This window comes from Nycticebus coucang, chromosome 21 (assembly GCF_027406575.1).
Source record: "Nycticebus coucang isolate mNycCou1 chromosome 21, mNycCou1.pri, whole genome shotgun sequence".
In the NCBI taxonomy this organism is placed as follows: Eukaryota; Metazoa; Chordata; class Mammalia; order Primates; family Lorisidae; genus Nycticebus; species Nycticebus coucang.
Genome location: NC_069800.1, coordinates 36549879 through 36574338, shown reverse-complemented (window position 1 = coordinate 36574338; position 24460 = coordinate 36549879). Strand labels below are relative to the sequence as shown.

The following is a 24460-nucleotide window of genomic DNA, read 5'->3' as shown; positions in this document are numbered from 1 at the left end:
ATAATCAGGCCAAATGTGGTGGCTCATGTCTGTAATCCTAGCACTCGGGTAGGCCAAGGAGAGTGGATTGCTTGAGTTTAGGAGTTGGAGACCAGCCTGAGCAAGAGCAAGACCCAATCTCTACTAAAAACAGAAAAACTAGTTAGGCATTGTGGCAGGTACCTGTAGTCCCAGCTACTGGGGAGGCTGAGGCAAGAGGATCTTTTGAGCCCAAGAGTTTGAGGTTGCTGTGAGCTATGATGATGCCATGGCACTCTACCCAGGGTGACAGAGTGAAACTCTGCCTCCAAAAAAAAAAGAATACCATAATCAGAGTTACCATCTTTTAAGGGAGCAACAAGGTGTATCATATACTTCTCATGTATCAAGAATATATTATAGAATGTTTTGCTGAATCCAGTGAAGTCAGTATTTTTCTCCCACTTGACAGACTGGAAACAGAGGCTCTGTGAAGCACAGTGGCTCATCCAGAGAAACAGCATCTGAGCCCAGGTCTCTGTGACCCTGCCACGCTCTTCTCTCCCTGTGTGGACAGGCTTGGCTTCCTTGACATGTGAAAAAGGTCCAGAAAGGAGAGTCCAGGACACAGAATTCTATAATCCATAACATATGGGGAAAACTTTTTTTTTCAAAAGGAGTGTTTCTCATTTAAAAAGGAAAAGAAGAAGAAAAGATTGGGAAATAACTTATGAAATAGTGGTGAGAGAGAGAGATGTCTTATCCCAACATGTTATTGTTTATCTTTTTAAAAAATACATATTCCTATGTTTATTTATTTTATTTTTTATTAAATTATAGCTGTGTACATTAATGCAACTATAGGGTACTATGTGCTGGTTTTATATACAATTTGAAATACTTTCATCAAACTGGTTAACGTAGCCTTCACCACATTTTCTTAGTTATTGTGTTAAGACATTTATATTCTACACTTAGTAGATTTAACATGTACCCTTGTAAAATGCACCACAGGTGTGGTCCCACCAATTATCCTCCCTTCACCTCCCCCTCCTCTTTCCCCTTCATCTTGGGCTGTAGTTGGGTTATAGCTTTCATATGGAAGTGTAGGTGCTTATAAATTGGGTTCATAGTAGGGCTGAGTACATTGGATACTTTTTCTTCCATTCTTGAGATACTTGACTAAGAAGAATATGTTCCAGCTCTATCCATGTAAACATAAAAGAGGTAAAGTTTCCATCTTTTTTAAGGCTGCATAATATTCCATGGTGTACATATACCACAATTTATGTTATTGTTTATCTTATGCAGTACTTTTTATAAATTACTTGCTTAGTTTAAAAACTTCAAGATGTCACCTGCAAACTCAGATTTCTACAGTCTCTTGAAAATCAGTTCTTGCTACTCTAGGGCCACATGCACCATAGTATGACTCTCCAATTGCCCCAGGCCCCTCCAGCTCCCTTCACTCTGTAGGGAGGTGGCTTCTGTTTGGTGGTCTGGCATTCATTCACCCTCCCACTGGTACCGATGCTCCAGTTTTCCTCACAAGAACCATCCACCTTCCTTCCCCACTACTCTGAGAGAGGTTAAATCCATATGCGACTCCGTGGAATCTATACGGTCCAGTCCTGGCTGATCAGAGCATCACATCAATCCACAATGATTAGCATGCACTCAGGATGGAACACATGACCCAGGGCTGATGAGATGCACTTTGATTGGGATTGTAGTGAAAATAGCATTCAGGACTTGAACCCACATGGTATAGACAGGAGCATCTGTCGGCCTTTTTAAAAACACAGGGAGCTTAGAATGAACCCAACACAGAGGAGAAAAGAGCCCAGTGATGAAGAGGTCCTGATATCTCTATCGAGCCCCCGAACAAGCTTTACCTGATTTTTCATTTATGTGAGCCAACAAATTACCTGGGATTTTGTTTGTGTGTTTGTTTAACCCATTTGAGATAATAAGGGGCCATTTGTTTTCAAGCAACAGAAGATTATTTCCTAGAGAAGTCCAGGCTAGCAACAAAAGGATCAGGACACAATGAGTAAAAATAATAGAACCTCTCTCATGTACCACGATCTTTATCCATATGGACTCCTCTAATCCTCACAGCAATCCTCACAGGCAGGTGGATTGCTCGAGCTCAGGAGTTCAAGACCAGCCTGAGCAAGAGTGAGACCCTGTCTCTACAAAATCAAAAAAGAAAAAAGAAAAGAAAAACTACCCAGGTGTAGTGGTGTATGCCTATAATTCTAGATACATGGGAGGCTGAGATGACAGGATTCCTCAAGCCCAAGAATTTGAGGTTGCTGTGAGCTATGATGTCACAGCACTCTACCCAGGGTGTCAGGGTGAGACTCTGTATAAATAAATAAATAAAATAACAGAACCTAACATATAGACAGAACTTTTCAACACTGAATTGTTAAAGAGTAAGAATATTTTATCAGCAAAAGTATTCAACTTTATCATCAATGTGTCAATTTTGGCATGGGGTAGGTGGTTAGATAAGATGAGCACAAACTTTGGGTTTCTTCCGACTTGGTGATTCTACGAATATCAAGAATGAAATATTTCTTGGAGTGGGATTTCCTAAGTACCCCAAGGAGAGTTCTCCCTACTGCTGCTACCCTTTGTCTCTATACCCCAACTCTTTCCTTCATGACATTTATGAACACTACTATTTTTAATTTTATACTTTTGCTTACTTTTTATCTCTCCCACACTGGATGGTAAGTTCCAAAAGAGCAGAAATTCAGTCCGTTTTACATTTCTGTACTTCTACCACCTACTGAAAGGCTTGCACACACAGCAGGGCTTCAGTTAACGGTGGAATGAATGAGCGAATGAACAAGACCTCTCTGACCCCGTGTTTTCTGTGAAGTCACTTGGAAAGACAGTGTTCATGAATGAGGTCTGCAGGAACAAGTCTTTCTCACATCCATTGTATTTAAAGACATCTAATTTATACCCTTTAATGGAGGTTGGCATCTTCGTAATGAATGATGCCGCCCAGTGGCTAAAGTGTTCTTCATCCCTAGCACATTCCCTTCATCTAGGAATGCCCGTCCCTCCTTTCCTGGTCATCCAGCATGGGAAACAGCCCCTGGGAGTGACGTGGGCCGCAGACTCTCTCTGTAGCGTCCATCCCTCCTTTCCTGGTCATCCAGCATGGGAAACAGCCCCTGGGAGTGATGTGGGCCGCAGACTCTCTCTGCAGCACCTCTTCTCACCTTCCCCATTGTGTTGCAGGATGCTTGAGTTTGGGTTCTGTCCCTTAAGACAATGTAGGAAAGAAAACCCTCCTCTACTGAGCATCTACCATGTACCAGGATCTTTATCCAGATGGACTCCTTTAATCCTCACAGCAACCCAACAGAGTTGATGTTATTAGCCTTTATTTTTCAGAGGAAAGAACTACGGCTCAGAGAGCTCAAATGGCTTACCTACGGTCAGACAGATCCAGTTTTCAAATTTAAGGTTGTGGCACTCTAAGATTTTTACTCTTTCTGTTATCCCACACTTAGTTTTCTAACCTGAATATTTGTCTGTATGTGTATGTGATGTATACGTGTGTGTTCTCCTGTTCATTCCCCGGCACTCTTTTCTGCCAATGGTCTTTTGCTCTCTGGACATGGAGACATTTGCACACAGACACACACACAAACACACACACATCCCTCAAGTCATCAGCATCTTTCTTTTATTTATTATACCAGAGGAGCAGGAAATTACACAGGCCTATTGAGGACTAAGCAAATTCCAAGTAAATTGCATAAATGGAATATTTTGGAAACACACAAAATAACTCTAAAACAATCTATACATTTCAGAAAAACATGAGAGACCTGGCGCCTGTACATGAAGGGGTATGTTTAGTAGCATCTTACACAAATTATCCAAACTCAAGTCTGTTTTCTCTCCTATCCAGCCTCATCTCTTGGACCCATAAACCAAAACATAGTGCCTGGGGATGAAGGAGAAAGAGAGAGAGAGAGAGGGAGTACTTTGACTGCAACCAAGACATCAGGAGGTCCCTGCCTCAGATTTTGGGTTATTTGAATCAAGGGAACTCATTTGGACTCTAACACTTAATCATTTCATTTCCCTTTCTGGTTTTGTTTTGAGACATTAAGAGGAAAGAATCATCATGGGGTTGAAGAGGGCCTTTTTCTCTTTCTAGCTGTTGCTTCTGGATTCCCTTATCCAACGCCCAATGCATATGTCAGGCCAGATGGCTTGGACGCTCGGCAGCCAATTCAGATGCTCAAGAACATGGTCGTGCTTAACTTCATCCACTTGACTCTGCTTCAGTTCACCGTGGGGTAGAAGTGTAATACCAATTCATTTAATTAGCTTAATGAGAACTGAGGGAACTGGTCCACATTCTGAGTTTGTTGCACAGAACAAATTGGTTTTGCCTTACTCCCTCCCTGATCATTTAAGCATTCAGAAAGAGAACAGCTCTCAACCATTCCCGGAAGAGATTTCACTTTTTCTTCTGCAAAGAGTTGGGCGCTGTCCATGTTACCAACATGACCAGGAGTTCAAAAACTCGGTTCTTCAAGAGGTGCTCTCTAAACAATGAGAACTCAGAGTACACCAGTTAAACATCCAGTCCCCTCGAAGGCTGATCTCTCTAGTGTCAGAACTCTTGCTCCAATAAAAAAACAGTTTTTAAACTTTTTACCTATAGTGAGGTCTCCAAAGTGGAGTGCACAGGAGACCCTTGAGGTTTGGGAATAAATGTCAGAATTTCTATTTGTTTAGTTAACTTATTTTAAGTTTCTACTTTTTTGTATGTTTTATGATACATAGATATGTATATATACATATTGCATGGTGAATGCTAATTTTTCTTCTGATCAGGGCATATGATAAGTTGAATTTGGAGATCATAAGTCTATAGGCAAAAAACCCAAGTTACTCTAATTCATAGAATTGGGGAGACAAACGGTCAGAGTAGAAGGAACTGCTAGTGGCAGTTTTAGAGTCTATGGGTCTCAGCCGAGGACTGAGCCTACTGGGGAAGGATCTCCACTCTTCCCCATTACTGTACTCCCAGGCACAGGAGAGGCAGGCTCCTGGGCTTGGATATTTTGTAGGTGATGCTGAACTGAGCGTGGGATGGGGCACCACACAGGGATGATGAGTGCATTCCAGTGTGGAAGGGGGTCAGGAGAAGCTCCTGACTTGACTCCACAATGGGGAGGTATTTATGCATCAAAAAGCTCTCCAGAGTAAGCACTAGGGTCTTCCTGAGACCGAGTCACCACCTTGAACTGGCGCCGGAGAAAACCACCATAGCGCTTCTGGTTGTCCCACTTGAGCTTGGGACGGATGCGCCGCAGGAAGCCCCCATAGCGCTTGTATAGATCCTCGTGGCCTGCCCTCTCCCCATCCCCCTCCTCCCCAGCCACTTCTGAGCTCCTCTTGGGGTATTTGCGCAAAAAGCCCCCATAGCGTTTGACCTGCTCCTTAGGGTCCTCCTCATCAAAATTGAGTGTGCCAGCTTCCATGGCTCCATCATTCAGCTGGGCATCTCCCACTAGCTCAGGTTCTGGTCCTGTCCCAAACCTGCCAGAGAAGACCCTGAGAGTCTTCTCCAGACTCTTGCTCAGAGCATTCTCCTTTGGTGAGGTACTAGGGAGGAATTTGCTTCTATCCAGCTCCTTCAGGAAAGGTCCAGGCAGCTTTTCCAGCTCACTATAAGGCCCTTCCAAAGCCAGCTTGCTCCCCAAGTCTTCCTTGCCATTGAGCCCAAGGGTGGAGGGAGTGAAAAAAGACAGAAATCCCTGGCATCTCTCCCATTCCTTAGAGGGCGTCAGGGCGGCCTGGCATTCCAAGGAGCAAATCTGCAAAAGACCCCAAAAGAGCACATGACAATGTCACCCCTACCAAATTATCAAAACACATTCCCTGCCCTGCCCCAGGCTCTCGGTCCAGTAACAGAAAATCAAACTGAACTGCTACTGCTTAGCACTGGGCTGCCCATCCTCCTGCTCCCAGTGGTGCATAAAGGGGAGGGACTCTGTGCCTGTGTGAAAGGCAAGAAATTAGACTTGGAGAGGTGACACAGCTGTCCTGAGGACACACAGCTACAGGTGGCAATGCCAAAAGTGGAAGTAAGATTTTCCCATAATTCTCTGTGTTCTTACCCTTCCCTTCCAGTTCTGACTCCCAGAGGGAGTTGTTGAAGGTCCCAATATGGCCCAGGTGGGAAGGATGCTGCTAGCACTTTGTACAGAGCAACGCAGAATGGCAGAAAGAATGTGGGCAAGGGGACCTGTGGGGGTTCCTCAAGCCTGGGATGGGAGGACAATTGTACCTACTTCATAGGACTGTTGGGAGCATTCGATCATGATGACGACGACAACAGTGGGCTGTACTAAAGTTTTAATCAGAGGTCTAACGCCAGGAGTATCCCAGGCTTAACCACAGAGCTCTCCCGAGATCGTGCATGGGCTGCACCCGGGCACACTGCACGCTTCTCAATGAAGCATGCCTAGAACCATATATCCAGTACCTCTGTCATTAGCTCATGGAGTCAGCCATTTCTTTCAGATGATGAAACTGAGGCTCATAAAGGAGGTTCCACAGTCATGGAACTAGAAAGAGGCAGAACCTGTGTTCTGTCCACAACACCCTTGGTACCTCTACTCCAGCCTTTCTGTGTCACGAGATAGGAATGTGTGGGAACTTGACTCAAAGCAAAGCCTACAAGGTGGGGTCAAGTGATGCTAAGACCCAGGAACCCCTTCAGGTCAGGCTTTGATCCTGTCACCATATCCTGTGCTTTTGGCGTAGGGGGACAGCTTGTCCCATGGAGTAACTGTATTTGGAGGTGCCCATCAGCCTGTTGCTGAGAGGCCCTAAAAAGTTCACCTAGAGCTGCAGACGGTGAGGGCAGCACCATCTCATGAATGACACTCCCTGTAGCCAGCATCATACTCCTTGGAATCCTGAGTCTCTGGCCTGACCTGAGTGAGCCCTTGGTGGTGAAGTCCGGGGTAGGTATGGGAGCTGGAAAACAGCAGACCCTGGTGCCCAGGCCATCCATAGGTCAGGAAAATCCCTGTATAGGAGGGATGAGTCTATAGGACAGGTGCACAGCTGCCCAGGCCTGCGACCTCCCATCTCTGGGCTCCACACACAGAGGGTCCCTTCCTTGCTCGGGCCCCAGGACTTGGGCATTGCCCAAAACCTACCATGGGGTTGATGGGTTTGGGTCCATCCTGGGTCTTTACAGTGCACAGGGAGCACTGGGCCAGGCAGTCTGCCGAGATGGAGGGCAGCACGAGGAGGCCAGCAGCCAGCACCAGCCCCAGCCAGGCCATTCTGTCCCAGCTTCTCCTGCTGAGGAAAGAGAAAGAGACCGTAATGAAATCTGTGGTCACCACTCTGTGAGTTGTGTCCTGAGCTTGCAAAGCCATCTCGTTAGCTCCACCAGTACCATCACAAAATGAGCATTCTCATTTCCCTTGAACAGGGGAGAAAACAGAGGCTTGGAGAGGTGAAGTGGGTGCCCAGGGCCAAAAGTCAAAGACGCAATTAAGAAATGCTGCGGGAGGAACTTTCCTGCACGTTCACATTCAGCCTGCACAACGGCTTGCCAGGTGGGCCATGCCGTTTTGTTTGATGAATGAGGAAGCTAAGACTCAGAGAGGGGAAGTGATCGCACACAGCTCAAAAGCGGACAAGCCAGGACTTCACCTGCATCTGTAAGACATCAACACCCACTCTGACCATCTACCAAGCCCGAAAATACTTGGCTGTGCTTTTCTGGATTCTCTGCAGGACTCCCCAGGCCAGTCCTTTAAAGGTATCTGGGGTTTTCCTTCCCAACCCCAACACTGCCACTGACCTCGGCCACAGCTCCAGCTCTACCCCTCCTCCATGTGGCTTCCTTGCCTCCAGTTCCTTCTCTAATCCCTCTTGCCTACCCTGAAATACCCTTCTTGGCGATATCAATTCTGTCATTAGACCCATCGGGTTGGGTAAAGTCTGGCCCTTCTGTCTAAATGTCAGGACACCCTCAGGCCTATCTCTATACTCCAGCACTTCAAGTCTGGGTTCCAACCACATCTAGCTACTTGCAATTCCCTTAATGAATGTCTCAGACCCTGCTCTGCCTCTGGGCCTTTGCACATGCTGTTCCCTCTGCCTGGAGAACCCTTCCTCTCCTCTTCTCTTACCTGTTGCTGGAGTCCTAGATTACATATGGCCTCCTCCAGGCAGCTTTCCCTGATCTCCTGGGCTGGATGAGATGCTCCTCCTTTCTCTTCTCCCAGTCCACTACTTCATAGTTTGCTGTGAGTCCCCAGACTTTAGTTCCATGAAGGAAAGAGCTGGGTCTTGTCTTTTTGCATGCAGTATTAATATTTTCTCTGTTCCTGAAACATGCCATGCTTGCTCTGACCTCAGGGCCTTTGCATCGTCTGTTCTTCTGTCTGGAGTACTTTGACCTCAGACTTTCACATTACTCACTCCCTAATTAAATATATTAAATGTCACCTTAGCAGAGAGGCATTTGCAGACCTCTGTATCTCACATGGGTTCCTTGGCTTCTCTCTCTCATCACCCTTTGTTTTCATCACAACACTCACCACCTCACACTTTCCTGTGTATTTGATGTTTGTCATTGTTGGTCACATCTCCCCACTAAACTGTTGGGTCCTAGAGGATACAGCCCCCAACTGTCTTATTTCCTGCTGGATCCTAGCACCCAATTCTCTGGCTAGCCCTTGGTAGGTCCTCAATAAATCCTTGGCAGATGAATTAATGGATCAAAAATAGTCTGTTAAAGTTATCCCTCTCACAGTCAACTCTTCATTAATCAGATGTCAGTACTGAAAGTGATTCAAATGAGGGCACAGTGTATGCAGAGACCCTGGCTGCTCTGGGGCCTCCATGCTCAGACCAGTCTGGTCTTCCTAACCTGATGCCACCAATCTACTCTCAGAAGTGGTGGCTCTCCTTCCCTCCACGTTCCCCCTTCCTGTACACTGCCCTATCTGCTCCAGGATGGAGGGGATTTAAAGGACTCCACCTCACAGGCCCCAGAGCCCCCATGCTGTATCCCAGAGCAGGGTCTCCCCCGTCAAAGCACATGGTTGTCGCCCTCCACCCCAGAGCAAGCTTGATGATCATCCCAGTCATTATTTATTGAGCCCCTTGTGCCCCAAGCCCCTAAATTTATCACCTCGTTTATTCTATATTAGTGAGCTGGGCACTTGTGACTCAATGAAGTGTCGTGGGCTTGTGTCCACCCTGTCTCTCTCCTGCTGTCAGGTTTCTCTCCCGCTTTATCAGCTGCTGAGCGGATTAAGGTTCCTGACCAGTGAGCAGCACAAAGCACATGGCTCATGCTTCCTCTGATAGCAGCAGTGGTACGGCTGGCCTGTTACAAGATTAGCAGTGAATTAACCCACCGGAGAGCGGGAGCCTGTCCCACCCTCTAACTCCTGGCTGAAGGCTTCCCACGCAGCTTGGCTGCTAAGGTAGGGAGCCCAATTTGTAATCTCTTTGTCCCAAGCAAAAATAGCGCTAATATCCTTTCCTTCCATCCATTAACTTTATATTTAAAAACAATGCTAGTTGCTCTAATGGTTATTAAGAACCCATGATGTTCTGAGCAATCCTGATGGATGAACTCATTCAGACTCACAGCAACTCCATGGTAAAAGTGATGTTATCAGACATAGTACCTGCCTTATGGGTGAGAAAATCTAGTCAAAACGTCTGCCAAGATTCTGGCACCAGTAAGTGACAGAGCTGGGATTTGTACCAGGCAGTCTGGTATGACTGTGCACTTCCCAGGCCCTCCAGCTTCTCCCTCGGGGGTCAATCATCTCCCCACTTCACCTGTTTCAGCAGTGGCCTCCAATCTTGCCACATGGCAGCTGGAGGACTCATCTAAAATGCAAAACCAACTGCACCTCTGCCTTGGGTCCAGCCTGCAGGGCTCTCCACTGCCTTGCAGAGGAAACCTGTCCCCTTTGCCTGGCACCCGAGGGCTTTCCTGATTCGGACAGCTGACGTTTGCCAGGTGCTCACCATGTGCCAGGCTCTGCACACAGTTCTGCACGTATCTTAATGTAGGGGCTCTCATGACAACCCCACAAGGCTGGGAATAATATCTTCCCATTCTATGGATGAGGAAAGGAGCACAGCAAGATGATATAATGTGTGCAAGGGATCCGGCAGGCACACAGCACCCAGACAGACCGACTGCGGCTTCTGCCTGACCTGGGATTGACCAAGCCACCTGCAATTCCAAAGCAAATGCCCTATGTTCCCATTCCCCAAGCCTGGAATACTTTTCTCACCCCACCGATCCACGCCCATCACCCTTTGACCTCTTACTCTGCCTTCAAGGCTCAGTCTCATTTGCCTACTCCAAGAAGCCTGTCTGGATGAGCTCCCTCCTTTGAGCTCCCACAGTCAGCTGTGCTAGCTCCAGCACATAATTACCGCTGGCTTTTCTGAGTCCCCCCCTTCCCGGGGGGTGGCGCTTTGTAAGCACAAAATCCCTCGGGTGTGAGCATAAGTGTGTGCGCTGTGTTTGAGGGTGTCAACGGGGCCGAGGTGGATGAAGAAGCAGGAAAAGCGGAGAGGCGGGTAGAGGCTAGCTCACACCAGAGGCCCTCGCAAGCCAAGAAAGAGTTTGCATTTGTTCTAAAGGTGACGCCAAGACTAAGGAAGTGTGAGAGATTGAGGAATGAATGAAGGAACGTGTGAATGAATAAATGGTGTCCAGTGCCCCACACAGGGCTAGGGTGACAGCAAGAGCTCCACAGAAGTCTGCTGAGTGAATACAAGGGAGACTTTCAAATTGGGAGACTTTTATCTTTAAAAAATTCTCAATTTCTAACTTGTCTCGAAGAATCTAAAACCCTGAAGATAATGGGCTTGGATTCCTCTCTGGCAACCATGATGGAGGGGAACAAGGGCTACTTCAAAGCCACTGTCCCCTCATGCCTTTCGCTGCTGAGCACCCGACAGACACATGAGTGTGCACCCTCTGAACTGCCCACTCTGACAACCTGGAGAAAGAGAGGCTTCAGAGTCCTCCCTGGCCCAGAAGCAGTGTCACCAGCCCACCAATTGCCACCACTTTGGGAAAACAACTTCACTTTGCTGGGCTTCAGTTTTCTCCGCTATAAGATGGGGTTAATAAAAAGATGCTTCAGCAGGTTAGTGTAGGAATTAAAGAGACCATGTGTGGAGGACCTGGCACACGCCTGGCTCATGCACAGACCACTTTGTACATATCAGTTCTAATCCTCACAGCAAGCCCACATGTGGGGGTTCTTACACCCTTAGTACAGAGGGTGTGACTGTGACTAGGAGAGGAGAAGCTGCTTGTCCAAGTTCATGCGGCTTATAAATGGGAGAGTCAGGCTTCTGACCAGATCCCTCTGGGTTAAAAGCCTTGACGGACCAGGAAAACTCACAAGGAAAAATCCTCCCCCACACTTGGCAGTGTATGAGGCATTTCCTCAGCCACTAGCTGGGGGTGTTTTTACAGCCCAGTCAGGGAAGAATGGGCTGCTGGGGAGCAGGAGTGTCTCTTCCCTAACAGGGAAGGGCGCTCTTAACCCACTGGCCTCCGTGACCACACAGCCAGTTCCTTACAGAAACTCTGTTTCCAAGTGTCGGTTCCGTTTCTCTGGAGACTCCTGATACAATACTCAGCCCATTTGTTCACATCCACGTCTGTGGTTGTTTTCATGCCACAAAAGCATACTTAATTATTGAAACAGGAACTATATGGCCCAGAAAGCCAAAACTATTTACCACCTGGTCCTTGACAGAGAAAGTTTTTTGACTCTAGCCTTCAAAATAGTTTTCAAGCTGATTTTCTTGAAACCACAAGCCCTTGAACATATTATCAAAGAATGAAACATCCCCTAAACTTGCTAGCGTGTGTATCTCTCACCAGGAGGTCAGGAGGCTGGACTGGGAGAGAGGCACCTTACCCCTGGGGTCTGGAGTTCTTTCTAGTCGCTTCTGCTGCCCTCCAGGTGAGGGTCTGGGCAACCTCTCCTTGGGATTTTCCTTTTCCTTGGAAGGGAAAGACATGGGCTCTGGGGGTCAGACTGAACTCAGGGTCACCTCTTTCACAAGCCTCAGTCTTCTCATCTCTGAATGGGTGTATCACCTCCCTGCTGTGTCCCATCGGGATGACCTGGGACAGTACTGAACCCGCGGCCTTCTGATTTCAAGATTGTTACTTTTTAAGCACCAAAGGAGGCAAGAAATCTTTCTCTGCTGCACCCCTTTTAATAAAAGGATTTGTTCTGCAAAATTTGGCTTCAGTCAAAAGACCCTATCTAAGGACCTAGGAGGCCACATGTGTCCTGAAGGCAGCAGGTTCCCCACCTCTAGTTTAAAGGGACACCACATAGTAGGCCCTGTTTTCACCGAGACCAGAGTTCCATGAAAGGGAAGGGCTTCTTGCTCTCTCAGCTTCTCAATATTTCTGTATTATAGTCAACTGAGGGCTCAGAGGAGCCACAAGCATTTTTACTAAAAAAGCCAGCGTGGAATAATAATGGCTTGATTTAGCATCTCAATTATCTTTCCGAGCACTTTATTGCATATGATTATCTCTATTTGATAGACGAGGAAATGGGAAGAGGGAGAAATGAAGTCACTTGTTTAAGGTCACATCATGAGTCAGGAGAGAAACAGACAGAACTCAGGCCTCCCACCCCTGAACCACCATCCCCACCGAGGAGATGCTGTTGTTTCAATGACCCTCCTAACAGCCAGCAAGAACTGTGTCACTGCTCTGCCAGGCACCATGCTCTCCAGATGCCTCCCAGGTACCCTATGGAGGGGGGCTATTATTACGGGATCAGGTTCCAATGGGGAAGGTGAGGACCAAGTGGCCCCCATGGGGCCAGGGCACATGTGACTCAGGTGGAATTCTCTGAGTCCAGAGCATCCCCCATTTAGGGCACGGCTACAGGAAGACAAGCTCTTTGCCACACAGTTTACCTCAATTATTTCAGGTTTGCCCTCAAGAGAATCCAGTGGGTTGGATTAGTTGCGTTTTCTGGATGGGAAAAACAGAGGCTCGGGGAGGCAGGAAGATTAGGCCAAGGCCAAGAAACAAAGAAACAGCCAGGTTTAAAAGCCAAGCTGCTAATTCCACACCACAAATAGTCCTGAGATCTACATAGTTTCTAAATGTTTCTCAAATGACTCCCTAAACTCTCAGATTCCTGAAAATAAAACTGTTTCAGGAGCTTTTATCTCGCTCGAAAACGTAAGATTTATCTTTGTGGGTCTCCAAAGGGAGACACTGCAACTGGAGAAACAGCAGTCTTGTTAGGTTCTGAGCAGGAAGAAAAGCCAGCCTGTAGTACGGCCGAGATTAAAGCAGAGTACCAGATGAGGTCCCACGCCCAGGGTTGGCCACATCTGCTCTCAGAGACCAGAGAGAGAGGCAGCCCAGCAGGATGGCCACGATGGGATCGTCCACTGCGTTTTAAGAGAATATTTCTCAAGAGCGGGATCTGGATGGAACCCCCTCCCTTTTGGTACTTGGTGCAGTTAGAGGGTGGAGAGAAAGGCAGAAGGAGGGTGACTCGGAGAGATACAGACATGAAAAGACACAGAGAGAAGAGAAAGGGAAGAGTCCAAAAGAGCACCAGAGATGGGACCTGTGTGACAGAGCAGGGACCAAGACACCTAGGGAAGCAGAGAGATGGAGGACCACCCAGGGCGGGAAGATAGAGACTTAGAGATGGTGAGAGGACAAAGGAGAACAGAGGGAGAGGGGAGAGGGGAAAGTGGAGGGAGGTGAACAAAGCTAGGCAGAGAGAGGGAAGGCGAGGGGAAGAAGATTGCAACTCGGGAGTTTGACCTACCCTGTGAATCACTGACACCGATTCTCTCCTCCTCTTCCTCTCCGAATCTGCCCTTTGTTCCTGTGACCAGTGGGCAAGAGACCTAGCCGCACAGTAACTGCTCAGTAAACCCTGTCAAGTTAAATTGAATTGTCCAGGACTAGGACAGGGGCCAAATGTCAATTCTAGCCAATATATTGACAAATTGCCCCTGGGGCATATGTCTGCCGCTCGTGGCCAGCCACTCTGGCTGGTGGGATGAACTGGATGGACTCAGGGAGGAACATCCTGAGCCAAGCGATGTGTCTCATGGGTTGGGGCTATTACCTTCCTGCCGAGGGCATCAGGCTGGATCCAGATGGAGAGAGATTGATAAGGTTGAGCCCCAAAGCGCTAAGGGACATCACTTCATCTTGAGAGTCTGATCCCAGGCTTACTTGGGTGTCTGCAGCCGATGTTTACTGCCCGCCACAGTGCCCAGCTCTGTTTCACTGAAATCACTTTATCACTTTGTCAGGCCCAATGAGATTAGCCAACATTTATGGGCTGAGATGAGCGAAAATGGCGAGAGAAATCAGCTGGCTGACCACACTTCTCAGACATGCACTGAAATCGAACCAGCAACTATTGATCCCTCTTACAATGATGGAAAAGATCTAATAAATATGGTAACTGTGCGAGAATGACCCAAGGAGGAGGCAGTGGGAGGGAGAGTTGGGGGAGTGGGATCGATCACGAAGAGACGTCGTGATCTCGATGAAGCAGATACCGAAATAAAGCCTTCTGTTGGGGTGGGGAGGGGAGAGCAGTGACAGCCCCACAAATGAAAATATTAGCTGTTACATCATATTTCCTCCACAGCATGATGACGTGGGATGATCAAGCATATTATAATCGATGGAGGGGGGTCCAACCCTGCCACTCTCAAGTAGTGAAAACTTGAACCATCGTGCCAGTATTTATTAAATACTGACCAAGTGCCAGGAGCATTACAGTATCCCGTTGGGAGCTCACAATAACCTTGGAAGGTGAATACTGTTATTATCTTTATTATACAGGTAAGGAAATTAAGGCTCAGAGAGGGGCAGATATTGTTCCCAAATCACACAGCAGATGAGTCTTGGGATCTGGGCTGTGAACCCAGCACTATCTCAGGTGTTGTGAGACACACATTTAGATGGGATATGGAAAATTCCTAGTTCCCAGAAGTTACTTCAAGAAACCCTAACTCCCTTCCATGTGTTTTAAGATGATTGCCAATTTCTCAAACAGCCCAAGATCTGGCCCCTCTACCTGTTCCCTTAAAACATGCTGGGTTCTACCACATACCCTCAGGAACTACTGTGACATCCCACTTCCAGCTTCCAATGGAGACGCAGGATTCACCTGCCACCTATCACACCTCTAGCTCAGCTGGGGCAAAGCAGTGGGCTTGAGATCCCGTCAGTGAATGCAAACCACCCCCGGGCAGCACAACTCACCGGCTTGGGCTGCTGCAACAGCTCCCTCCACGCAGATCTCAGAGCCTGGAGATAAGTGACCTGCAACAATAGAACAAAGGCAAGGTGTGATGGGCTGGTGGGGGGTGAGGGGGTGGGAGAGGGTGAGAGGAAAAGAGAAGGGAGGCTAAGTGGAGGGATGGGGACTGGGGGGGGAGAATCGACATTCTGAAATGCTTTGCCATGGATCTCAACTAGAATGCCTGTCAAATTAGAAAGGCAAGCTTTGTGTATCTTACCAACCCTTGGAAGAAAGATGATAATGAAGACTTTCAGTCTGTGGGAGGGGAACTGAAATCAGATCCAATAACCGAAAGAGCTCGTTTCCCCTGAGAAGCTTGGAGGCTTAATTAAGGAATGTTTGTAAAGCTTGAAGAGATTTAAGATAAAAGATACCCAGGAAAAAGTAAGCGGTCACAGAATTTACTATTCAACCTTCAAGTTGTCAGCAGTCTTTTTTTTGTTTGTTCGTTTCCTGGAGCTCACCAGCTTTTTACTGGAGTCAAACTTTGGGATTCTATAATGCTTTCTTTGAATTCGGGCATCTTTACCAGGGAACAAATTGCTTTCGGGTCTGAGCTTCCTCCCTGTCTAACTTAGACTCCACTGGCTGTAATTAACAGGAGAGCAACAAGTCCTTTAAAGTAAAATTGGTAAGAAAACACCTGCTCAGTCTGGTCTCCTGGCTTGCTGTCACTCTCTTTTCTCTTCCCCTCCCCCCAAAATAACCCTAAACTTTATTCTGTATAAAATTACGACAAAGGAAGGCACTCAAACCAGCACCCTGTCAGCAATTAAACACCTTCCAAAAGAATGAAAAGGCTGAACTTTGTTGTACAGTGATGTACATGTTACACACTAAATGCCAGAGCCCTGAACCTCATTAGTGTCCCCAAGCCCTTGTTCTCTAAGGCCAGTGAGAATCACTGACCTTTAAAATCATCCTGATTAGCTAACCCTCTTACTTCCTCCACCCAAGACATCTGATTCTCCTCAGACCCTGGAAATGGCATGGAAACTGCTATGTGGCAGGTTGTAAGAGGCAGGAGACCCTGGGCTAAAACCAAAGAGGGGTCCTCTCGGGGGAAGAGTTACCCACCTGTTTAAGCAGGAAGGTACAGAGTGGGAGATTCCAAAGAACAGTCAGGCTTTCCCTGTCTGGCTTTTGTAAACTAGCCTCTCAACTGTAACTCCCATCACCAGATAATCAGATCCCAAGCTAAAATCCCCTAGCCCAACATCCCACCATGTCCAGGTCCAGAGGACCAGAAATAAACAAATAAAACCCAGAGAAAGCATCCCAGTGGCCCCTCCGATATTACCTGTGCTCTGTTTTGTCCCTGGCAGCTTCTGGCCAAGCAGGTCGGAGGCAGCAGTGGCTGGTCCTGGACTCAGGGACCTCCCTGACTCCGGCTCAGAAGGAGGTGCTAAAGAGGTAGCTGTGAGCACCACCAAGCCCCTTAGCATAGCAGTTCTGGTGCCTCGTCCCCGCTTTTATGGACTAGAGCCTCCCCTGTTGCTCAGCCCTTGCTGAGCACAGGCTGCTCAGAGCCAATGGGGAAGTAGCTCAGAGCAGTCAGAGCTCAGACCCTCAGGCCCTTCAACTCAACTCCCCAGGCCCACACAATAGGCTTCTCTCCATTCAGGGATGTGGAGGAAGAAGGCGGCAGTGTTGGGGAGGGGGTGGGTTCTGGATGTAGTGCTGTTTGTCACTTGAAATCCAGCCACTTCGGTTTTTGATGCGTTTCCGGGAGAGTATCACAGGAAAAGGAGACAGAGGTAGGGAAAGACAGAGACAGAAAGAGTTAAAGAAGGGTTGAGAGACACATAGTGTCAGAGAGAGATAAAGAGTCACAGTCGGAAAGACAGACAGACTCAGAGGAGGCGAGAACAAAACAGGGAGAACCAGAAACAGAGAAAAAGGTCGTGTCAGAGAGACAGGGAGGGGTGCAGACAAAGCAGGGGAGAGACAGAAAAACCCAGAGTGTCAGGGATGAGGACACATGAGATGGGTAGAAAAGGACAGAGTCAAAGGAAGAGAAGGAAACCAACAAGGAAGACAGACTCGAAACACACACCGATCGGAGACAGACGGACGCTGAGACAGACAGAGGCTGAGAGAATGTCTTGATAATGGAAGCGAGAGGCAGCGGCAGGCGTGCATGTTGCCCCGGGTTGTGCGCCTGGCAGCTCCGTGTTGGCGGCTGCATGCGTGTGCTGGAATGTTTTTGTGTGTACATTTGCCTGCAAACGGCAGTCGGCTGCGTACAGGCTGGAGCCAGCGCCAGACATGCTTGCCCTGGCAAGAGCACAGCCCTTCCCCGACAGCCAGGAGCTGCAGTTTAGTTTTCTCTGGCGGCAACACAAAAATGAATATCATGAAATCCCCCTCAAAATATGGGCTGTGATGTGCCTTTGCACACACTCTGGGAGGGGGATGTGCCCACCTCATGCGTACCCTCGGCCTGTGCCAGCAGCAGCTTGGAGGCTGCACTCTTCATGGCTACAAATACCTTCCAGAACGCAGGGGGGTTCTCTGAGTTTGGAAGAGAACGTGCTTCCCTTCCCAGGCAACGGCAGACTGGCCGGGGTTGGTGGGAGGCACAATTGTTTCAGAGTCTGGCAGGGCTGCCCATTTGGTGGGCACCTGGGCTGTGCAGGCACTCAGCTAGAGCTGGTAGGTTTAACCCTCATGACTTGGCCAGCTGGTGAATATTATCCCCATCTTATAGGTGAGGAAACAGAGGCTCATGGCCTGAGAACTTGCCTAATGACACACGGGTAACTCATGTAACTGTCCAAAGTCAGTAACAACTCAAAGTCAGATATGTGTAGCACCGAGGTCCCGGCTCAGTTCCTCCCTCCTCCCAAGACATGGAGGCTTGAATATGAGGGGTTGGTGTCTGGAGCCTCCTGCTCTGGGGCTCAGTCTCTCCATTTGCACATATAGAACAGGGCTACACCTAATAACAGGATTCAGGTTTGATTTCCAGTTCTGCCACACAGTGGAGAGATCTTAGACAAGTTAAAAACTTCAGCCTCAGTTTGCTCATCTGTAAAATGGGGACAACAGTATCCAGCTCACTGGCTCTGGTGAGGGTGAAATGAGGATGTGAGTGTTAGTACTTAACACAGCCAGCATTTAGTGAGCACTCCTTTACTGTCTGTCCCAATGAATCATGTCATTCAAGCTCTGATACACCAAGGGTCCCTCAGCCACCGTCCTCTCCCAGCATCTGGCATACTCTGCTGTCTCACTTAAGGAGGCTGATAGAAGGGGCTGTTTGCTGAACACCCACTGCATCTTAGGTATTTCCACACAGACTGTGGGGAACTGTGGTTTGGGGGCTTGAGGGACTAGGGTTACTCCTCCTTCCGCCTGTGTGGCTATGGCTTCTCTGAACATCGGCTGCCTTATCTGTTTGAGGATGCCCACGGCATCCCTAGTCCCTCAGGCCCCCAAACCACAGTTCCCCACAGTCCTCTCTGGGTCCAAAGCTTTCCTTCTCCTCCCTGTTTCCTTGTCCCGAGGCATCACATTGGTCCTGACAGACAGATAGGTGCCCTGCGTGGAGGCCCCTGCCCAGTGTCTGATGGCCACTGTCTGCGTTCAGTCAGTGCTTGGCCACATCTCAGGCTGGCTTCCTGCCAGGTGACCCCAAGGACTTGGGAGGAGCTATTCACTACCTCCCTGGGAGCTGGGATCCCAGAGCTTCCTCTTCATCCCCTTCCAAATCTCCTCTCTCCCCTTTACTTGTCACCTCCTCCTCCTGCTCCCTCCACCTCTGCTCTGGGTAATGACCTTAGAAGAGATAAAGGCTCTGAGAGACAGGGAACAATGGCTGCCAAGGCTGGACGTCAGCAGACACTGGGAGACCGGAGGACTAAGGGCCTCTCTTGACCATTATTCATCATAAAGTAAGTCAGGATTATCCGTCAGGGTAGAGACACTCATGGATAATCCCTCTCTAAGCCATTGATGTTTAATATCCTTCACTCCCTGAGTCTACCGTCAGCGCAAGAGCAAATAATCCATGCACTTGGATACCTCTCCTTCGGCAACGTCCTTCATAAACAGACACACACAGAGAAGGCCAGGGTTAGCCTTCTCCCTTAGTCCTAGAGAACCTTGCCATAAAGCTCACCCCTCACCTGGGCTCAGTGACACTTGGGTCATGGCACAGGCTGCCAGGATGGGGTAATGGGAAACTCTGGGCTTGGCCAGGCTCCCTGTGCTCACTCACTGTGTGACATCTGATGGGTACCTCACCTCCCGAGTGCCTGAGTCATCTTCTCATTACAGGAGGAGGATGCTGGCTTTGCACAGTCATCCGGCTAATTCCAGAGCTCCATCCTGCCCCCTTCCCTGCACATCTTCACTGCATCGTGAATGTCTAATTCAGACCTTGAGGTGGGCAAAAAGGAATAAATACTTAAAAAAAAAAGAAAGATTATACTTGAAACAGCCAGCCCTCAAATCATTTCCTTAGGTTATAATCATTTCCAAGTTTGTGACTTGTCTAAGATCTCCCCACTGAGAGGAAACTCATGAAGGAGAACAGAAAAAACAAAGATAGAAGTTCTTAAGGGCCCCCTACCGCCAGGCTTCATTGCCAACCCTCCACACTTCTCAACACACTTGATTCTCCCCACCGCCCTGCAGTTATACAAGAGTCCTAACCCCACCTTACAGGCGAGGAAGCACAGGCTGGGAGAAGTTAAGTCACTTGCACATGGCCAAGCAATCTGACTTGGGGCTTGTGCCCCAGCTGTGTGCTGTGTGCTGTGCTGCTTCCTGGCTGCTCCACCCTGCTCTGCCTCGCACACAAAGCTCTGTCCGTTCTATTCGCCTGCTGACCTGGAAAGGTAGCAACAGTTGACTTGGATCACTCAGGGCTTCAGTGGGATTTATTTCCCGTCCTCCGGGCAGCTTTGAGTCTCTTGGATCACTGTTCACACTGTGATGTGTCCAGTGTGAATGTTAGGGAAGCCAGACGGGGGCTGAATGAGGCAGTGTGTGCTGGGCTCCCACCATCCGAGCCACCAGGCTCAGTCTTTCCCTCCCTCCATCTCCATCTCTGTCATCTTTCTCATTCTTTCACACTGAAATGTCCCAATGTGCCAGTCTCCCTTCTCAGCCTTAGAAGTGAAACATGCCGCCCAACACACAGTGTTGCTCCCAGTCCAGGTTGGGGGGCAGGTGTAGGAACAGCCACTCTCAGCTGCAGTGCAGGATCTGAGCTACGAAGAGACCTGGAATGCCACGTGGACACAGAAGAGGGGCTCCTGACCCAGCCTGGTGGGAACTAGGGAGACGACATATCAGAGAAGGTGAGCGAGGAGCTGAGCACTGAGTTCTTCAGGCTAAGAGAAGGAAAGGGGACACTAGGCTGGGCAAAGGCCAGAGCAAGGGATGATGAGGGAGCCACCCCTGGCACCTCTCTTTCTCTGCCCTGACATCTAGTTCCTCAGCACATCCTCACTGGTTATGGCTCTGTCGTTCCAGGCTGGCCTGCCATCACTCCTTTCCTAGATCGTTTATCCAGCCCCACTGCCTGCCACCTCCACCCTTACCCTTGACCTTGCCCCTGAGATTCTTTCAAGAATGTAACTCAGATCATATAACACCCCTGCTTGAAACACTCCAGTGGTTTTTCATCCCACTTGGAGTGAGATCTGCGCACCTCCCCACCAAGGGCTGCTCTGTACTAAGCTCCTATCCTCCTCCCCCTGCAGGCTGCCCACTCTGCAGCCACCCTGACCTCCCTGCCACCGTCAGACACACCCATCATGGTCCTGCCTCAAGGACTCTGCACTTGGTGTGCCTTCTCTCAGGAACACCCTTGTCTCTGCTATTCACCCCGTCACTGCATTCAGTTGGTGCTTAAATGTCACTTCCTCAAGCAGGTCTCTCCTATACGCCCTGTGCACACCACTCTCCCTCCCTCACCCAGCTCTGCTGATTTCCATGGCTTGCCCCAGCTGATATGACATATTTACTTGTTTATTGGATTATTGTCTGTTTCCCCTGGTGGAATGTAAACTCTATAATAGCAGGGGTATTGTCTTCCTGGCACATAGAAGGTGCTCAGTAAACATCTTTTGAGTTAGTGGTGGTGGTGGTGGTGGTGAAAAAGAAAAAAAACTTAAATCTCAAATCACTGAAGTCTTGTTATAGCCCCCATGTACCAAGTCGCTGCTAGGTGCTAGGCCTGTCTCCGAAAGTATATCATTTACTCTTCACAACAGCCCTATGAGGTAGATATCATTAGCTCCTTTGCAAGCAAAGAAACTAAGCTGGGAGTGGTGAAGTTAGCTGCCTAAGGTTGTACCATCAGGAAGTGGCAGAGCTGGGATATAAACCCCAGTCTGTCTGCCTCAAAAGCCAGGGCTCCTTTCACCCAGCAAGCTGCCTCTCAAAAGCCACCAGTTCTTCATTCCTCTAGCAGCATCCTGGGCATGAGCAAGAGGACAGATCCCCCCAAGAGATCTGGCTATTTGACCTTCAGTGAGACCCTTGATCTGAGAGCTGCTCCTCATCATCTTGTGAGCTCCACAAGGCACATCACTCCTAATAATAGCTCTTCACACAAGGTGAGTTTCTTTTCACCAAAGGGGCAAATTAAATTGCTTTTCTTCACTGTCTATGAATCTTACAGTTTGTCCTAAATCCTATCAAACTGACAAGTTGTGGCTTTTCCCGTATTCATTCCACAAAACACTCCTGAAATATCTGCTATAGGCCAGGGTCTCTGCTAAACACTCAGATGCAAGGCTGAGAAGACCCAGTTCCTGCCCTCTGGGGATCACAGTCTGGTGGAGATGTTAGGAGGTAAACAATTTCTGTGCCATGTGGAAACGACTGAGATAGGGGTGACTGTGGAATTACAGGAGAGGTATCCAAGCCAGTCTGGTTGATATGGGAAGTGATCTTGAAGTTGGAGACCAAGGCTGGGTTTTGTAGGTTGAGTAGGAGTGCTCCATGGTGATCCCTTATGGATTAGTGCAGAAGAAAGAAACAATCCAGGCTATTTAAAACAATAATGGATTTAACATAGGAGATTACAAACTTTAAGAGGTTCTGGGGAAGGAGGGTGCTGGAGGAGTAATGTGGCCTCCAAGAATGACTCCCTAGAACACTGCAAGACTGACCAGCCATGCAATCAGAAAACAGAGCAACAAGGAAGCCACCCCTGCAAATAGTGAGTTCAGAAACTTACCCCTACACTCCTGCCCAGGATCTGAAGCTGGGACTAGAGAGTTACCATGACACCCTCATAGCTGGCTCTCAGCACCCATGGGGGTGGCCACTGAACCCTCAGCTGCTGCTGCAGAAACTCCCACTATGACTGCTCTTGCTGGAGAAAAGACCCAGAGCAACAGAGAGATGGCCTGTCTTTCATTTTCATCATCTAAACCTCACATAGTATAGCTTATTGTCAGAACCTAATTGACATCCAGAACTCTAGCTGCAAGAGAGTCTGGGGAAAGAGTTTTCAACTCCCATCTCAGCAATGCCAGAAGACACACTGAAGACAAGAGGGCGGTGGGGGGGAAGGGTGCTGAGGCCCGAGCAGGAAAATCCACTACACGTGGGGAGGAAAGGAGGGCATGTCCAAGGCCAGGTGGACACATGCCTTGCCTTTCCTCTTCTGCACCCACACTGAGGCCCTTTTACAGTTCAACACTTTCCAGGTCATTTGGGGGCCACCCACAAAGACCCTTGACATGGAACCCACACAGTCAGAGAGGGAAGCACTGATTAGACGAATCGATCCATATCCTCGCTTTAGTGATGAGGGAATTGAACTCGGGTCTGAGGCCACAAAACGACATGGCTAAGCAGGGCCTCGGACCTTGTTCTTCCCACCTGTTCTGCCGTCCTGAGCCCCTCTTCTTCACATTCTGGTGCTGGTCAGGCTGGTCAGGTGAAATACTGTAGCCTGGAGTGGTGGGCAAAGCTCCGTCTCTGGAGTCAGAAAGAACTGAGTTTTCCTCCTGGCTCCACTCCTAATTATGTGACCTTGGACAAGTTACTTTACCTCTCTGAATCCCAGTCGCCTTTTCTGTGACATGGGCATAATAATAGCACAGACTTATGATAAGAAGGGCAGATAATGCATATAAAAAGCACGTAACAAATATTCTCTAAATAGGAGCTAAATGACTAGTTCTACAATATATTGTTAACTATAAGTTACTATTGCTAATAGTAGCCAATCTTCCCCTCACTGACGATGGAAGCTTTTTAAAGGTTTTATGTGGGATTTAACCTCCACTTCTTTCCCTCTCCTACATTAGTAGCAGCATTGCCCTGTAACTATGACAGGGCCATGTCAACCTGCCCTGTAACTGCTTTCACCCTCCTAGCCTACTTGTCAGTTTCTAAACATTTAGGATTTCTCCTGATAGACGTTCTCCAAAATATACATTCAGAGACCCACAAGTACCCACAAACTCATGAGCACAGATTTGCACCAACTACTCATACACACAGTTACGAACAGATACAGGTAAGCATGGTCAAATACACAGAGCCTCACCAGCACTCTCAGACCCACAGAACTCAATCACACCCAAATACACACACACAGAGCAACCACAGCAGCGCCCTTGCAAACACACCCTCTGACAGGCACAGCTCATGTCCTCCTGGTTCTGTGAGACATTCAGGAATATTTTTAATAGAAGTTGCAGGGGATGGAAGCAGGTAGAAGCCTGTTCCTGACCTCACTTTAATAACTGGTCAGTGACAACTGAGGATTCCCAGGCTTCATTGAATGGTCAGTATCAGTCTAAAGCTGAGTCTTCAGCCTGAGTTCCCCCATCTCTGATAAGATCATTAATTTTCCATTGTGGCTTCTCCCTCTCTGAGTCATCCTTACAAGTTCCTGGAATAATGGCATTTAAGGAGGGAGCTTTCTGAACACCTCAGCCCTAAAGAAAGGTTCAGCTTCTTTGGTTAGGCATTTACGTGCTGGGGGAGGGTGCGCAGAGTGACATGGTTTCCACATTTGCGAAAAGTAAGTGGGAGGGAGTATCAGACAACTGCACGGTGCAGAACGTCATTTAAATAAAATCCTCATGGGGCTTGGAGGCAGCATTAAAATTTCCCTGTGCCTCTGTGACAGTGTT

The 24460-nt window shown here is 48.4% G+C and overlaps 1 protein-coding gene across 2 annotated transcripts; it reads right to left on the bottom strand.

Moving 5' to 3' along the window:
* Positions 1-3656: 3656 nt before the first annotated feature.
* On the bottom strand, positions 3657-16936 carry PDYN (prodynorphin). 2 transcript variants are annotated; one of them, XM_053573842.1, is made up of 4 exons: positions 16648-16936; positions 15308-15367; positions 7176-7320; positions 3657-5822 (listed from the first exon to the last, which is right to left on the bottom strand). In XM_053573842.1, exons 3-4 carry the CDS (start codon positions 7302-7304, stop codon positions 5184-5186), a joined length of 768 nt encoding a protein of 255 aa, XP_053429817.1. In that variant the 5' UTR covers positions 7305-7320; positions 15308-15367; positions 16648-16936; the 3' UTR covers positions 3657-5183. The 2 variants fall into 2 exon arrangements, with proteins under 2 accessions (XP_053429817.1, XP_053429816.1); XM_053573841.1 differs by having other exon boundaries at positions 7176-7323; positions 16648-16935.
* Positions 16937-24460: the final 7524 nt, after the last annotated feature.